The sequence below is a fragment of the Hemiscyllium ocellatum genome, chromosome X (assembly GCF_020745735.1).
Source record: "Hemiscyllium ocellatum isolate sHemOce1 chromosome X, sHemOce1.pat.X.cur, whole genome shotgun sequence".
Taxonomy (NCBI): Eukaryota; Metazoa; Chordata; class Chondrichthyes; order Orectolobiformes; family Hemiscylliidae; genus Hemiscyllium; species Hemiscyllium ocellatum.
The window spans coordinates 4,881,665-4,898,736 of NC_083453.1; the positions used below are offsets into that span (position 1 = coordinate 4,881,665).

The window sequence follows — 17,072 nt, forward strand, 5'->3', positions numbered from 1 at the left end:
TTCACTATTCTGCCTCTGTTTCAATGTTTATGCTTTCAGTTCCCTGACTCCATGCTTCTTGATGGGGTATACTGGTGTTTCCCAAACCTTTTCCCACTGCGACCCCAGATCAAGGCTTGACAATTGTCACAAGGCCTCAGGGAGAGAGGGTGAGGTATTGAGAGGTTGGGGTGGGGGCCGGAGTTACTGTGGTGCTGTGAGAACAGGAGTGCAGCTCTTTACAATTTAATCAGAGCACCATGGTGACCATTGCTGTCTCAGAGGTCAGGGATCCACCAGGGACGTGATGGCCTAGTGCTATCATCATTCCTAATCCAGCAAGTCAGTGGCTATCCTGGGGACCTGGGTTCAAATCCTGCCACGGCAGAGAGTGGAATTTGAGTCCATCCAAGATCTGGAATTAAAGAGTTGGGAGGTCATGTTGCGGCTGTCCAGGACATTGGTCAGGCCACTTTTAGAATACTGCTTTCAGTTCTGGTCTCCCTGCTGTAGGGAAGATGTTGTGAAACTTGAAAAGGTGCAGAAAAGATTTACAAGGATGTTGCCAGGGTTGGAGGATCTGAGCTACAGGGAGAGGCTGAACAGGCTGGGGCTGTTTTCCCTTGGAGCGTCAGAGGCTGAGGGGTGACCTTATAGAGATTTATAAGATCATGAGGGGCATAGATAGAGTAAATAGACAAGGGTAGGGGAGTCCAAAACTCGAGGGCATAGGTTTAGGGTGAGAGGGGAAAGATTTAAAAAGGACCTAAGGGGCACTGTTTTCATGCAGAGGGTGGTACGTGTATGGAATGAGCTGCCAGAGGAAGTGGTGGAGGCTGGTACAATTGCACCATTTAAGAGGCATCTGGATGGGTATATGAATAGGAAGGGTTTGGAGGTATATGGGCCGGGTGCTGGTAAAACGGGACTAGATTAATTCAGGATATCTGGTTGGACCGAAGGGTCTGTTTCCATGCTGTACATCTCTCTGACTAAGATTCTGATGATGAAAATGAAGTGATTGTCGGGGTGATTTAAAGCCCATCCAGTTTGTTTCAAGGAAGCAAATCTGCCATCCTTACTTGGTCTGGGCCTGTATGTGTCTCCAGGCCCACAGCCAATTTGGTTGACCCTTAACTGCCCCCTGGATGGACAATAAATGCTGGCCTGACAGCGACACCCACATCTTGGGAATGAAGGGAAGGAAAAAGAATGTTGAAAATTCCAGTTTGTCATTCAGCCCCACCCCCTCAACCCCAGCTCTGGAAAGTCTTGGGGGGACTGATAGATCTGTTCTGTATGACAAGCAACCTTGTCCAATGCTCCCCTGCCTCATTGAATTCAGCTTATTCAGAATGCCTCACTACTCTGTGGGCTTTCATTGGCATAGATTGCGCCAGGCTTGTGGTCATTGTACCCACCACACCTGTGGCTCTCTCCCCCTAATATAGACACACCCCAACTCTCACCAAAAATGCTTGAGTCTCCATTTTATGGGCATTTCCTGGGCCATTTACAAGGGCCAACTCAAGACTGCCTTTGGCCCTTGATGTTCAAGGAACAGTCATACATACCAGTTATCATTTAAGATTTTATCCGAAGCTAAAAGTGTGCAGTGCTGAGCTGAATGTCAGCCAAGATGTTTTCTCCTCTTGTCATGGGGTGAATACATGCACTTCTGTCTCAGGCAAAAAAATAGTGTTACCCACAGAGTCACAGTTGACACCAATTCCCACCTTAAGCCAGCTTAGATGGTGCCCAGAACTGCCCCTTGAAGCCTGCTTGCCAAGCTTCCAACTGTTTGTTAATCATTTGCCAAAGATTTCCCACTGTGCAATGGAGATCCCGAGTTTATTTTCACAGCTCAGCAACAGTTGCCAATATAAATGTTGCTCTTTCTCTGGCAGATAAGCAAGATAAAAGGATTCGGTCTGTTGTGATCGACTGCAGTAGCATCATCTTCATTGACACAGCTGGAGCAAGGTTATTTGTTCAGGTAAATAATAAAAGATAAAATTCACAATGTCAGTTTCATTACAACAGTTCCTTGTGCAAAGACCAAGGAGCACCTTTTCCCACAGAAAGGTAGCCTCTCGTTCAACAAATGTGCCCTATTGGCATGAATTTCTTTACTCCAGCAAAAGAAAGAAAGATTTGCGTTTATCTAAGTGCTTTTCTCCAGCTTTTCTGGAGAGTTCCGATGCAGCGAACTTAACAGCCAATGACCCAAACAGCAATGTCGTAGTAATAGGATGCTGATTGAGTGATAACTACTGTCCATGGCATTGGCCAAGGTCAACTCTGCTGCACTTAGAGTCATAGAGATGTCCAGCACGGAAACAGACCCATTGGTCCAACTTGTCCATGCTGACCAGATAGCCTACATTAATCTTGCCCCATTTGCAAGAATTTAGCCCATATCCCTCTAACCCCTTCCTATTCATATACCCATCCAGATGCTTTTTAAATGTTGTAATTGTACCAGCCTCCACCACCTCCTCTGGCAGCTCATTCCATACACGCACCACATTCTGCGTGAAAAAGTTGCCTCTTAGTTCCTTTTTAAATCTTTCCCCTCTCACCTTAAACCTGTGCCCTCTAGTTGATGGGAAAAACACATTGACTATTTACCCTAACCATGCCCCTCATAATGTTATAAACCTCTATAAGGTCACCTCTCAGCATCCGATGTTCCAGGGTGAAAAAGCTCCAGCCTATTCAGCTCAGACCCTCCAACATCCTTTTAAATCTTTCCTGCACCCTTTCATGCTTAACACTATCTTTCCTGTAGCAGGAAATCTTTAACACTCACCTAAGGCTTTGGTTTAACACCTCATCCCAAAGATGGCCCTTCTGACAGTTTAGCACACCTTCAGTACTGCACTGGAAGTGTCAGCTTCGCTAATTATACTCAAGCCTGGAGTAGGACTTGAACTCAGAACCTTGTGAATAGAGGCTAGCGCTGCAATCTGAAGCACGACAACAGCAGCGACACTGAACGTAGAATATAGAACAATACAGTGCAGTACAGGCCCTTCGGCCCCCAGTGTTGCACCGATACTGAAAGGGATGTTTCTTGGCATTTTTTCACACTTGGAGATATCCGAACCTCAGTGCAGGCAGGGCTGGCCTGGTTGCCATGGTGATGGTGGATCCTCTGCTGCAATTCTTGAGGCCAACGTCCTGAGATTACTTCAGAAATCATAAAAGTATTATGTTGGCCTGGAGTCACACAAAATACATTAACGAATCAGCTCCCTTTTTAGAAACAATCTTTTGGGTATAGCTTTTTCATAAGATCAATAAAACGCAATTACGGGAGTAGAATGTAAACTCATGCGCTGGGTTTGTTAGACTGCTTTACGGCCAGGCCCCAGGGCACAAGAAAAGGTAGAGAGAGAGGAACACGATCTAAAGATCTAAAGTGTCAAAGAGAAGCTGTTCATGTGAAAACAAGCAGGCTCTTGAATCTCCATTCTGAGTGTGGACTTAAAGGACACAAATACAACCTTTCTGGACACTGGACAAATTGCCCAGCTGCCTACCCCTGCCAGAGAAGTGGATTCAACCATAGACTGCAAGCAAATGATGTGGATGTTGACTCATTGTTCCCCAAGCCACAGTATTCCTGTTTTTTCCAACCCGGCCAATTACCGTCCCCATCGGTCTCCTCTCGATCATCAGGAAAGTGATGGAAGGTGTCACCAACAGGGCTATCAAGCAGCACCTGCTCAGCAATAACCTGCTCAGTGACGCCCAGTTTGGGTCCCACCAGGGTTACTCAGCTCCTGACCTCATTACAGCCTTGGCTCAAACATGGACAAAAGAGCTGAACTCCAGAGGGGAGGGGAGAGGGACAGCCCTTGGCATTGAGGTACCATTTGCCTGAAGGCAGCATTAAAGATCCCAGCAGAACTGGTTGCAGTCAGACCTAGAATGAAGGTTGTGGTTGTTGGAGGTCATTCATCTCAGCTCCAGTAGATCTCTACAAGAATTCCTCAGGGTCCCATCTTCAGCTGTGTCACCTGCTCTCCACCATGGCGATGGTCACTGATCATTTACAACTCCTCGGGCAGATACTGAAGCTGTCCGTGTCTGTATTGCAGCAAGGTCTGGACAACATTCAGGTTCGGCTAATAAGGGGCAAGTGACATTTTCCGTGCACAAGTGCCAGGCAATGACACCACCCCTTGAGATTCAATGGCCTTCCCATCATTGAATTCCCCCCCCTCCACTATCAACACCCTGAGGGTTACCATGGAGACTCAAACATAAAGCTCCAAGGTGTAGCAGGCATGGAGTTTCAGGTACACGGAGGGTAGCCACAGAGGACAAAATGTCAGTTAAACACTGTATGCATTGTATCAGAGTACCTCAATGTTGAGCAGAAATGCACATGTTCACTTCAAGAGGTCATTTTAGTGTTCCTGAACATAGACAGGAGAGAATTGCAGCAATAATTTCCAAAGCTAATCAAATTGAAGCAAAAGTATCAGAATTATTTTGTGTTCATTCATGGGACAAGGCTATCGTTGGCTGGGCCCAGCATTTACTGCCCGTCCCTAGTTGCCCCCTTGAGAACATAGAACATAGAACAATACAGCACAGAACAGGCCCTTCGGCCCACGATGTTGTGCCAAACATCTATCCTAGATTAAGCACCCATCCATGTACCTATCCAATTGCTGCTTAAAGGTCACCAACGATTCTGACTCTGCCACTCCCACAGGCAGCGCATTCCATGCCCCCATCACTCTCTGGGTAAAGAACCTACCCCTGACATCCCCCCATACCTTCCACCCTTCACCTTAAATTTATGTCCCCTTGTAACACTCTGTTGTACCCGGGGAAAAAGTCTCTGACTGTCTACTCTATCTATTCCCCTGATCATCTTATAAACCTCTATCAAGTCACCCCTCATCCTTCGCCGTTCCAATGAGAAAAGGCCTAGCACTCTCAACCTATCCTCATACGACCTATTCTCTATTCCAGGCAACATCCTGGTAAATCTCCTCTGCACCCTCTCCAAAGCTTCCACATCTTTCCTAAAGTGAGGCGACCAGAACTGCACACAGTACACCAAATGTGGCCTTACCAAGGTCCTGTAAAGCTGCAACATCACCTCACGACTCTTGAATTCAATCCCTCTGCTAATAAAGGTGGGGGTGAGCTGCCATCTTGAACCCCTGCAGTCCATGTGCTGTGGGTTGACCCACAATGCCCTGAGGGAGGGAATTCCAGGATTCTGACCCAATGACACTGAAGGAACGGGGATATATTTCCAAGTCAGGATGGTGAGGGGCTTGGAGGGGAACCCCATCAGCGAACATCCTCACTTCTGACCTTATGATGGAGAGAAGATTATTCGTTCACAGGAAACTTCCCCATCCTTTAATAGGAACTGTGAAGTCTCAATGAGACAATGCAATTGAAATTGGAGTCGTATTTTCAGTCGCAGAACTGACAAAATGATCAGAATGGAGCTCAGGGCTAATAACTATTCCCATGAGGAACTGAGAGTGAAGATTATGTGTGAATCTCATTCAGTTAAAGCAAAGGAGTTACGAGGGAAATCCACCTATTTTACCTATTGGCGATAGCTTGGCAAATTGGCAACAAACAGAATTTTCCCAGAACTCAATCGTGGGTTTTTAGATTAGATTCCCTACAGTGTGGAAACAGGCCCTTCGGCCCAAACTGACCCTTCGAAGAGTAACCCACCCAGACCCATTTCCCTCTAATGCATATGGGCAATTTAGCATGGCCAATTCACCTGACCTGCACATCTTTGGACTGTGGGAGGAAACCGGGGCACCCGGAGGAAACCCACGCAGACACAGGGAGAATGTGCAAACTCCACACAGTCGCCTGAGGCTGGAATCAAACCTGGGACCCTGGTGCTGTGAGGCAGCAGTGCTAACCACTGAGCCACCGTGCCACCCCATAGATGCCCTTAGAACTGGAGTCAGGACTGCTGACTACATTTATTGCACCATTTAGACAGCACTGCGTTAACCATCCACCATGAGGGTTCTGCTTTGAGATTTTCCAAAGGCCACAATCTGGAATCTTGGAAGAGAATCAGGAACCATTTGGCCATATGAGGAGGATCCTAGTGTATGGTCAAATGAAGAAGGAACAGGACCAGAGAGTCAGGGAAGTGCTAAAGGCACTACAGAAGACAGGCCCAGCAGCAAATGAAAAGCGGTCTCTGTTCTGTAGAATGGCCATTACATATCCAGGAACGCATTATTCACAAACAAGGTCGCTGAGAGCTCCACAGAAGTCAGGAGCCCTCAGTGAAGTTTGAGCACCAATGTGGATACAACTGTGATATAGTCCATGTTCCAGGCAAGGGGCTAGTGATTGCTTGAGGCAGAAGTGAAAGCTGTGAATCCACAGATGCATAAGGATCCAGACTGGGAATTAGTTTGATTCAGTTACTCGTCTTCAGCGCATTTGAATAAGCGATTGGAAAGGCAGTGATAATGTTGGTTTCTGAGTGGACATGGGAGACAACACTGGACATGACGGTCAGTGGAATGATTGTGATTGATGGACCCAATAGCCTTTTCTCATTCCATACTCTCTCTTTCTCACATTGTACTAATCGGCTTGTGCAGAACCTCTGAGCGGCTTAAAGGTAACATTAGCTCCAACCTCAAGCCCCTAGAGTCCTTCCTTGAAACACATGAAATATTTATGACCCATGTTGATGTTGATGCTCCAAGGGACCCTCCCTCCACCCTACACTACCTCACCTCCATTGCTCCATTCTTCTATTCCTTTCTCACTCGTCTGTTCATCTCACTTCCCCTCCAGATGCCCACACAGGTCTTGATAACAGCCCCAAAGCCACAACGTAAAGACTTATAGTCTTATTCACTCCAATGGTTTTATCTTTCAGATGTGTGCAGAGTGTCAGAAAGCCGACATGTGGGTCTACCTAGCAGAATGCAACAGTAAGTGTTACAGTAAGCTTCATATCATTTGCTCACCATTTTGGTGACATTTGCACCCTGCTTTGGAATCCTGGGATAGCATGTAGTGGCATTCCATTGACCTGACAAGTCCAATGCAGTGTCATTAAACACTTGGAAGGGGATTCTCCCACTGATGCCTTGGCAAGGGTCCCATGCCATCTTCACTATATTGTGGAATTTCAATGCCCTCCTCTGAGGCCAGTTTGGTAGGTGGAGGGGGTGCCACTGCCCTCCTGCCTCTTTCTCAATTAGGATCGGAGTGGGAAGGTTGGTGTATGGTAATTAATGTCCAGTTGGCCCACCTTCCGCCTGTGGTAATCTCCCAGTGGCATACGGGGAACTTGAAAAGCAAGCCCTGTGGTAGCATTTCCCCAGATGACCACTTCTGGCACCTTGTGTCAGTGTGTGGTACTGGGTAAGGGCTGTTTGAGGTGGTTCACTCTCACAAACCCTCCTTTGTTTTTGCTTTGTGTTGGGCCTATCTAGTGCTTAGGTTTAGAGGGTACACCATTACAGAGTATCTCCAGAAGAGGCTGTTCTTAGATAACAAGTTTATTGGAATGAGGACAAATACATTTGGTCAGGCAGAATTCCTGGGACCTAAGGGAGCTGGTACAGATCCTTCATATACAAGTGCTGAGTGGATGATCAATCTCGGCCTCCTCCAGCGGTCCTCAGCATCACAGATACCAATCTTCAGCCAATTTGATTCGCTCCACATGATATCAAGAAACAGTTGGATACTACAACGACCATGGGCCCTGACAACATTCTGGCAATAGTACTGAAGACTTGTGCTTCAGAATGCTCCCCTAGCCAAGCTGTTCCAGTATATATTGGTCCAGCCAGCATCCCACAAGTGAATCAAAAATCAATCTGTTCCCATCCCATTTGTGGGTGGCACGGTGGCACAGTGGTTAGCACTGTTGCTCACAGCGCTAGGGTCCTAGGTTCGATTCCACCCTCAGGCGACTGTGTGTGGAGTTTGCACATTCTCCCCGTGGGTTTCCTCCGGTTGCTTCCGTTTCCTCCCACAGTCCAAAGATGTGCAGGCCAGCTGAATTGGCCATGCTAAATTGCCCGTAGTGTTAGGTGAAGGGGTAAATGTAGGGAATAGGTCTGGGTGGGTTGCTCTTCGGCGGGTCGGTGTGGACTTGTTGGGCCGAAGGGCCTGTTTCCACACTGTAAGTAATCTAATCTAATCAATGGAGGCTGCTGAACAATGCACATCTGCAGGCCTCTGATTGGCAGAGGAGGCAGGACGCCCACTCCACCACAGATTCTTTGATCTCTAGAAAGCCCTGTCATTAATGTGTCCCTCCTTGCCTGCATTAACATTTTTAAAAACACATTAGTGGGATGTGGGTGTCTACGGCTAGGGTGGCATTTATTGCCCATCAGGCACTTAAACATCAACCACAGCTCCATAACTCTGGAGACATGTGTAGGACTGACTGAGTAAATTTTCCCTCCCATGTGGTTAAAGATATCCTCCATCACATCTCATCCACATCCCGCACCTCCACCCTCAGACCCCACCCCTCCAACCGTAACAAGGACAGAACGCCCCTGGTGCTCACCTTCCACCCTGCCAACCTCTGCATAAATCGCATCATCCGCCGACATTTCCACCATCTCCAAAAAGACCCCACCACCAGGGATATATTTCCCTCCCCTCCCCTTTCCGCCTTCCGCAAAGACCGTTCCCTCCGTGACTACCTGGTCAGGTCCACGCCCCCCTACAACCCACCCTCCCATCCTGGCACCTTCCCCTGCCACTGCAGGAACTGTAAAACCTGTGCCCACACCTCCTCCCTCACCTCTATCCAAGGCCCTAAAGGAGCCTTCCACATCCATCAAAGTTTCCACACATGTCATTCACTGAATCCAATGCTCCCGATGCGGTCTCCTCTACATTGGGGAGACTGGACGCCTCCTCACAGAGCGCTTCAGAGAACATCTCCAGGACACCCGCATCAATCAACCACACCGCCCCGTGGCCCAACATTTCAACTCCCCCTCCCACTCTGCCGAGGACACGGAGGTCCTGGGCCTCCTTAACCGCCGCTCCGTCACCACCCGATGCCTGGAGGAAGAACACCTCATCTTCCCCCTCGGAACACTTCAACCCCAGGGCATCAATGTGAATTTCACCAGTTTCCTCATTTTCCCCTCCCCTTCCCGCCCCCTCCCCCAGTTCCAACCTTCCAGCTCAGCACTGTCCCCATGACCTGTCCTACCTGCCTATCTTCCTTTCCACCTATCCGCTCCACCCTCCCCGCTGACCTTTACCCCCACCTCCATCCACCTATTGCGCTCTCAGCTACCTTCCTCCCCAGCCCCACCCCCCTCCCATTTATTTCTCCACCCCCAAGGCTCCCAGCCTCATTCCTGATGAAGAGTTTTTGCCCGAAACGTCGATTTTCCTGCTCCTCGGATGCTACCTGACCTGCTGTGCTTTTCCAGCAACACTCTAATCTTGATTCTAATCTCCAGCATCTGCAGTACCCACTTCTGCCTGGGTCATAGAACATAGAACATAGAAAAATACAGAGCAGTACAGGCCCTTCGGCCCTCGATGTTGCGCCGACCAAAGCCTACCTAACCTACACTAGCCCAATAACCTCCATATGCTTATCCAATGCCCGCTTAAATGACCATAAAGAGGGAGAGTCCACCACTGCTACTGGCAGGGCATTCCATGAACTCTCAACCCGCTGAGTAAAGAATCTACCCCTAACATCTGTCCTATACCTACCTCCCCTTAATTTAAAGCTGTGTCCCCGAGTAACAGCTGACTCCATACGCGGAAAAAGGTTCTCACTGTCAACCCTATCTAAACCCCTAATCATCTTGTACACCTCTATCAAATCTCCCCTAAACCTTCTTTTCTCCAATGAGAACAGCCCCATGTCAGACTTAGATTAGATTAGACTTACAGTGTGGAAACAGGCCCTTCGGCCCAACAAGTCCACACCGACCCGCCGAAGCGCAACCCACCCATACCCCTACATCTACCTAACACTACGGGCAATTTAGCTTGACCAATTCACCTGACCCGCACATCTTTGTGACTGTGGGAGGAAACCGGAGCACCCGGAGGAAACCCACGCAGACACGGGGAGAACGTGCAAACTCCACACAGTCAGTCGCCTGAGTCGGGAATTGAACCCGGGTCTACAGGCGCTGTGAGGCAGCAGTGCTAACCACTGTGCCACCGTGCCGCCCACTTCCTTCAGTGAAGCAAGTAGATTTTCACAACAATTGACAGTGGGTTGTTGGGCTAATTTCAGATTTTCTTTTAAATTTGAATTCAGATTTGGTGGGATTTAAACCCACATCCTCAGAAAGTCTAGACAACTGGCCTATTGACATTACCACTATGCCACCAAATCTTTAGTGGGTCTGCAATGAGTAAGAAACAGAATAAACAGTTTGGCTCGATGACTTTTCCTCAGAACTAGTTGAAGTTGGTGATTTGACAATTTAAGCAAGCATGGAGGCTATAGCTTCTAAAGATGTGTCCATTGTCCTTCCACTGTAACGAATGTCATTGTTCTCTATGTTTTCTAGAAGATGTTTTGAAAATATTGACGTGTAGTGGCCTTCTTAACCACCTTCATCCAGAGCAGATCTTTGTAACGATACATGATGCTGTCGTCAATGTGGAGCGAATGAAGGTAACAGGCTTTGTAAAGGAGTTTGCACCTTTTTTGTTCCCCGAGAATGTCCACCCAGATACATTCTGTCAGATTGCCTGCTTGAGGCTATGTGTAATTTAAAAACATGGTGAAGCATACTTTACCTCAGGCATTAACAAGCTTTAAACTGCCACCACTGTTCTCTGAAACTGCAGGCTTACACAATACTTCCTTTGTGTCTGCTGAACTCCAAAGCCCTCCTTTTTTAATAGACTGCAACATTGTATCACAATGTGAGGAGATGGCCACTGTGAAAGGACCCTGCATTTCCCCAGTCACAGCACAGAAACACATCCCAGTCTGACCTTGTCCCATTTAGAGTCATCCAATACGGAAACAGACCCTTCGGTCCAACCCGTCCATGTCGCCCAGATACCCTAAATCAATCTAGTCCCACCTACCAGCACCTGGCCCATATCCCTCCAAACCCTTCCTATTCATATACCCATCCAGATGCCTTTTAAATGTTGTAATTGTACCAGCCTCCACCACATCCTCTAGCAACTCATTCCATACACACACCACCCTGTGTGTGAAAACGTTGCCCCTTAGGTCCCTTTTAAGTCTTTCCCCTCTCACCCTAAACCTTCTACTTTTGAATTCCCCTACCCTGGAGAAAATACCTTGACTATTCATCCTATCCATGCCCCTTAAGATTTTATAAACCTCCATAAGGTCACTCTATGCCTCTGACGCTCCTGGGAAAACAGTTCCAGCCTATTTAGCTCAAACCCTCCAACCCTGGCAACATCCTTGTAAATCTTTTCTGAACCCTTTCAAGTATCATAGCATCTTTCCTCTAGCAGGGAGACCAGAATGGAATGCAGTATTCTAAAAGTGGACTAACCAAAGTCTTGTACAGTCTGAACATGGCCTCCCAACTCCTATACTCAATGCCAGCACTTAGCCCATATCCCTCCAAACCCTTCCTATTCATATACCCACCCAGATGCCTTTTAAACGCTGTAATTGTACCAGCCTCCACCACTTCCTCTGCAGCTCATTCCACACACATACCACCCTCTGTGTGAAAAGTTGCCCCTTTGGTCCCTTTTAAATTTTTCCCCTCTCACCCAAAACCTATGCTCTCTAGTTTTGGACTCCCCTACCCTGGGGAAAAGACCTTGTCTATTTACCCTCTCCATGACCCTCATGATTTTATAAGCCTCTATGAAGTCACCCCTCAGCCCCAGCCTATTCACCCTCTCCCTATAGCTCAAACCTTTGGGTGTTCACTCTGGCCAGAAAATGAAATTCCAAACATTATAATTTGATCTGGAATTAATCATTTGCCCATCATTCTTTCCTAAACACAGCATAGATAGTACATTATTTTGATGAAAGAGGAAATAATTTATGTCTTTTGACTTCATTTTTCTCTGTTCAATTGAGGGCATAACGTCAAGTATCTCTGTTCAGAGAGAGAGAGAGAGAGCCAGACTCATAGTTGTTAAATTAAAAATGATACCATAAAATATGTACCAACTGTGTAATTGGCAGAATATTAGATGGAATGCCAACACCCACTGATGGCACAAAGCAGGCACTGTACGGGTTGACCGTGCACAATCTAAAGTTTCAAATATGGGAACGGAAGGAAGCTATTCAAGCCTGTTCTGCCATTTAATTCAATCATGGCTAATTTGTATCTTAACTCGGTCAGCCGTGGTTCCGGAATTAGGTCACCCCTTAATCTTCAAGGGGATACAAGCCTAGTCTATGCAGTGTGTCCTCACGATTTTATTTTTGCTGTGTTGAACCCCTTCTGAGGTGGGTTTGTCCTGCCTGAGGTGAAGAGCGAAGAAATAATCTCTGGGTGGGTGGGGCCTGAACCACAGTGTTATATAACTGGCAAAAGGCAGACAGTTCTGACATCAAATGGTTCTCTATGAACAAACATTAGATTTAGAATTAGAGTTTATTGTCACGTGTATTCAAGTACAGAAGCACAGGAACACAGTGAAAAATGTATAATGTCGCCACACACTGTTCCACCTTAGGTATAAAAGTACCTAGGTACACAAAATGTAGGTACAAAGTAAGAAAAGAAACAAAATTATAAAGTTAAGCACTACAGACTATCATAGTATCAATAGAAAATATAAAGAAATAAGCTAGTAGTTAACATTAAAGCCCTTCTTAATATAAACTAGAAAAATAAAGAAATAAAGTTAAAAGTTCAACAGTCAAACAGACTGACAATGAAAGAGTTTCTCCCAGTACTGAGTAAACCAGGTCGGGAGTTCTCTGGAGTTTAGAAATTGCGAGAGGCATTGAGACATAACAGCTTTTTGAAGGGGCTTGATAGAGCAAGGATGTAGAGCTCTCTCTCTGAAGGGCATTAGTGAACCAGAGAGGGATTTCCCAAATTTTTAATTGCCATTGGAGCAGCTTTTTAATTGAATTCAAGCTTTACTATTTATCACAGAGGGAAGGGTGGGCCTCTGGGTCACCAAGCCCAGTGACCATACCGTGAAACCAAGAGCTCTTTAGGAATCTCTCCCCCAGAGCGGGGTGGCTGCTCCACCACTGACTATATTGAAGGCTGGGATCAGCAGAGCTTTGTTTCATCAGGGAAATCAAGGATTGGGGGGGAGTAGGTGGGAAAGTGGAGTTGAGACCCCAAGGTCAGCCAGGATTGGACTGAACAGCACAGCAGGTACATTGAGCAAAATGGTGTTGTCCTGCACCTATTTCTTGTGTCTTCTTTGCTGATGAAGAGTGGAATAGATCAAATATGATCACTTTAGTCAGTAGAAAGTTAATGTTGATCAAGGTGGTGAAAGTATTCTCCTCATCAACCTGCTAAGAGATACCGTTATACACTGCTGGAACTTGAAGCCTGGCCCCCTTGCTCAGAAACAAAAACAGAAATTGCTGGAAAAACTCAGCCTGTCTGGCAGTATCTTTGAAGAGAAATCAGAGTTAAGGCTTTGGTGACCCCTTGTACCACAATAGCCCCCAGGTTCCGTCACTAGAACTGAATGGTTTTGCTAATCCATTGATAGACTTCAGAGAAGGTTGTAAGTTTGCTAGCTGAACTGGCAGGATGTTTTCAGATGTTTCATCACCATGCTATGTTACATCATCAGTGAGCCTCCAGTGAAGTGCTGGTGTTCTGTCTCTCTTTCTATTTATGTGTCTTGGTCTGTTGTGGTGGGTGATATCATTTCCAGTTCTTTTCTCATAGGTTGGTAAATAGGGTCCAAATCGATGTGTTTACTGACAGAGTTCTGGGTTGAATGCCAGGCCTCTAGGAATTCCCATGTGTGTCTCTGTTTAGCCTGTCCCAGGATGGAGGTGTTGTCCCAATTAAAGTGGTGTTCTTCTTTGTCCGTATGTAAGGATACTAGTGAGAGTGGGTCATGTCGTTTTGGTGGCGAGTTGGTGTCCATGTATCCTGGTGGCTAGGTTTCTGCCTATTTGTCCAATGTCGTGTTTGTTACAGTCCTTGCATGGTATTTTGTAAATGACATCCATTTTGCAAAACCCTGCAAGGACTGTAACAAACACGACATTGGACAAATAGGCAGAAACCTAGCCACCAGGATACATGGACACCAACTCGCCACCAAAACGACATGACCCACTCTCACTAGTATCCTTACATACGGACAAAGAAGAACACCACTTTAATTGGGACAACACCTCCATCCTGGGACAGGCTAAACAGAGACACACATGGGAATTCCTGGAGGCCTGGCATTCAACCCAGAACTCTGTCAGTAAACACATCGATTTGGACCCTATTTACCAACCTATGAGAAATAGAAACAGAAGTGACATCATCCACCTTAAGAGACTGAAACACATAAATAGAAAGAGAGACAGAACACCAGCGCTTCACCAGAGGCTCACTGATGATGTTACCTAGCATGGTGATGAAACGTCTGGAAACAAACCTACCAGCTCAGTGAGCAAACTTACAACCTGAACCTCAACCTGAGCTACAAATCTTCTCAAAACTCACAAAGGCTGCAAAGAAGATGGGCAAGGAATGATTCCAGGAGTTGGGACACAATAGTAGGAGGACATCCCTGCGGATTCAGCTCATTTTCATTTGGGAGAGGAGGATTGAGAGGGATATGTTCTGTTAGCAAGAAAAGAAATGGGGGCTGGGCCTGTCTCCGACAGAACTGGTTCCTGACTGTGAGAAGCCAGTTCCCGAGCCACCTGCAATGGTCACAAACAGCGAGAGGTTTGTTTGCTCAGCTTTAAAGTAGGTGCTTGTATGTCAAGTGTGGGAGCAAAAGAATTGGCGATAGACAGCCCAGCTGTTGCTCACACTGGGATCATCCATAAAGCGCTAATCTGCCTTCTGTACTGGCAGGGGGAAGACAAGAGATCTGATTTATTGCAGCGCAAAACCCCGCCAGCCAATCCTCTGCCGCTTGCCATGCTGACTGCAACCCGCAACGTAGCCTAGGATATTCCACAGGCCGTGAAAGCATTGTTTCTGAATGGGGCCAGGCTTGATGGACCGAAAGGCTTGTTCTTGTTTGTGCTTCCTCCCCATTCCCCAAGACTTGAAAGGGATCCTGGTCTTTCCATCTTGAATCTTTCTGACAGCTTTTGTATCTGCCTTTAGTCATGGTCACCCATTGGGTGCAATGCTTCATAAAGGCTTCTCTTAATTCTTGGGAGCTAGCCTCCACCACACCACACTGATGGACCCCCTGCCTTTTATTTGTGCCTATAACTGTTGCTTTCCCTTTCGATGCTCACTCAACTATTAAGTCTCGTCCTTCTCTCCTGATTGATCCCATTTGTTGATGCGAGGGGCTCGGAGGTAGTGAAGAACTGCAGGCAATCAGGTGAGCGAAGAAAACAAAGCAGATTGCCTCAATGGAAAAGGCAGCTCTTGAGAGAATTCTCTAACTTTGCTCCTTGTGCGCATCACCATTGCTCAGAAAGCAAGCTGCTCTGCAATTTCAACTCAAACCAGAATAGTACATGGTTGGCCAGTTGTGAGGCTAAAGAGCAATCCCACAAGGTTTAAAAATATCAACATGATTATTTCTCTTTTTTTAGGAAGCAGCCTCACAGAAAAGCACTACAATTTGGGTATGAAAGAATCGGTGGACTTTCTGCTCAATGATTGCTGTACCACTTACAAAGGACAATCATAAGGGTCTGCCTGACCACAATTGCCTTTCAAGGAGACTCGAAATGAAGTGAATAGGCTCTATCCAACCTGCAATGCAGAATGAGACTTCTTTACTAATCTAAAATGTGTAGCGTTTCACTGACAGAACAGAACTACAGGTTAAGCTGCACGGAATGGCTTCTTCCAGAGAGTCACGTCAAAAAGCAGAAAGTCAGCTTTAACTGAAATTGTTATTTGCCACTATGGGATTTTAGTGTAGTTGGTGTGTGAATGAATCTGGTCAGAAAGAGATAAACTACAAAAGAATGATTAGGAATAAAGGGATACCTTCTTTATGGGAGTGCTGCTGGGCAATGCGATATAGGGGGATGGAGGTGAGGAAGGTGGGGATAAAGGACAGTGATGAAAATGTGTTGCTGGTTAAAGCGCAGCAGGTCAGGCAGCATCCAAGGAACAGGAAATTCGACGTTTCGGGCATAAGCCCATCCTGATGAAGGGCTTATGCCCGAAACGTCGAATTTCCTGTTCCTTGGATGCTGCCTGACCTGCTGTGCTTTAACCAGCAACACATTTTCAGCTCTGATCTCCAGCATCTGCAGACCTCACTTTTTACATAAAGGACAGTGATGCCTGCATCTACATGGGCAGGGTGATTGAGAACCTTATTAAGCTGGGCAGCATGATGCCCCCCCAGTGTTGGTAACTAACGTGGTGGGACTCACTGTTATGCCCCTGACCCCGCCCCCCCCCAGCCAAACAAGTTTGCCAGACAGTTTTTATCACGGAGGCGGGACTCCTTACATTTCACAATTTGAAAAATGGCTGTTTCACAGACCAGCAGTGACGATTAGCTCAACATTCGCAGGGTGGGCCCCCATACTGAAGGAAATTTAGTCCCTTTGGTTGTTTCGCAAATCTTTAACTCTATTTTTCTTTTATCATGTTTTTTATGAGATGTGGGCATCACTGGCAAGACTGGCATTTATGACCCATCCCTAATTGCCCTTGAACTGGTTGGCTCTCTTGGACATTTCAGGGGGTGGTGAAGAGTCAACCCCATTGGCTGTGGGTCTGGAGTCACATGTAGGCCCAGACCAGGTAAGGAGGGCAGATTTCCCTCCCTAAAGGACATGAGTGAACCAGATGGATTTTTACAACAGTCAACAATAGGTCATGGTCACCATCACTTATTCCAGATATTTTTATTTTGAGTTTAAGTTGATGGTTGGACTTGTACGTGGCATCTGAACAAAAATTCCAGTGACATTAATGACATCAGCATCTCCCCATTGCACTTTGATT

General features: G+C 46.6%; 1 protein-coding gene across 1 annotated transcript in view; it reads left to right on the top strand.

The window, feature by feature from the left end:
- Window positions 1–16,148, top strand: part of slc26a10 (solute carrier family 26 member 10) — a 92,986-nt gene extending 76,838 nt beyond the window's left edge. The window contains exons 15-18 of the mRNA XM_060820964.1: window positions 1,887–1,975; window positions 6,887–6,941; window positions 10,536–10,642; window positions 15,695–16,148. Of these exons, the coding sequence (XP_060676947.1) occupies window positions 1,887–1,975; window positions 6,887–6,941; window positions 10,536–10,642; window positions 15,695–15,733 (290 nt within the window). The 3' untranslated portion in view covers window positions 15,734–16,148. The remainder of the gene's footprint in view (window positions 1–1,886; window positions 1,976–6,886; window positions 6,942–10,535; window positions 10,643–15,694) is intronic.
- Window positions 16,149–17,072: the final 924 nt, after the last annotated feature.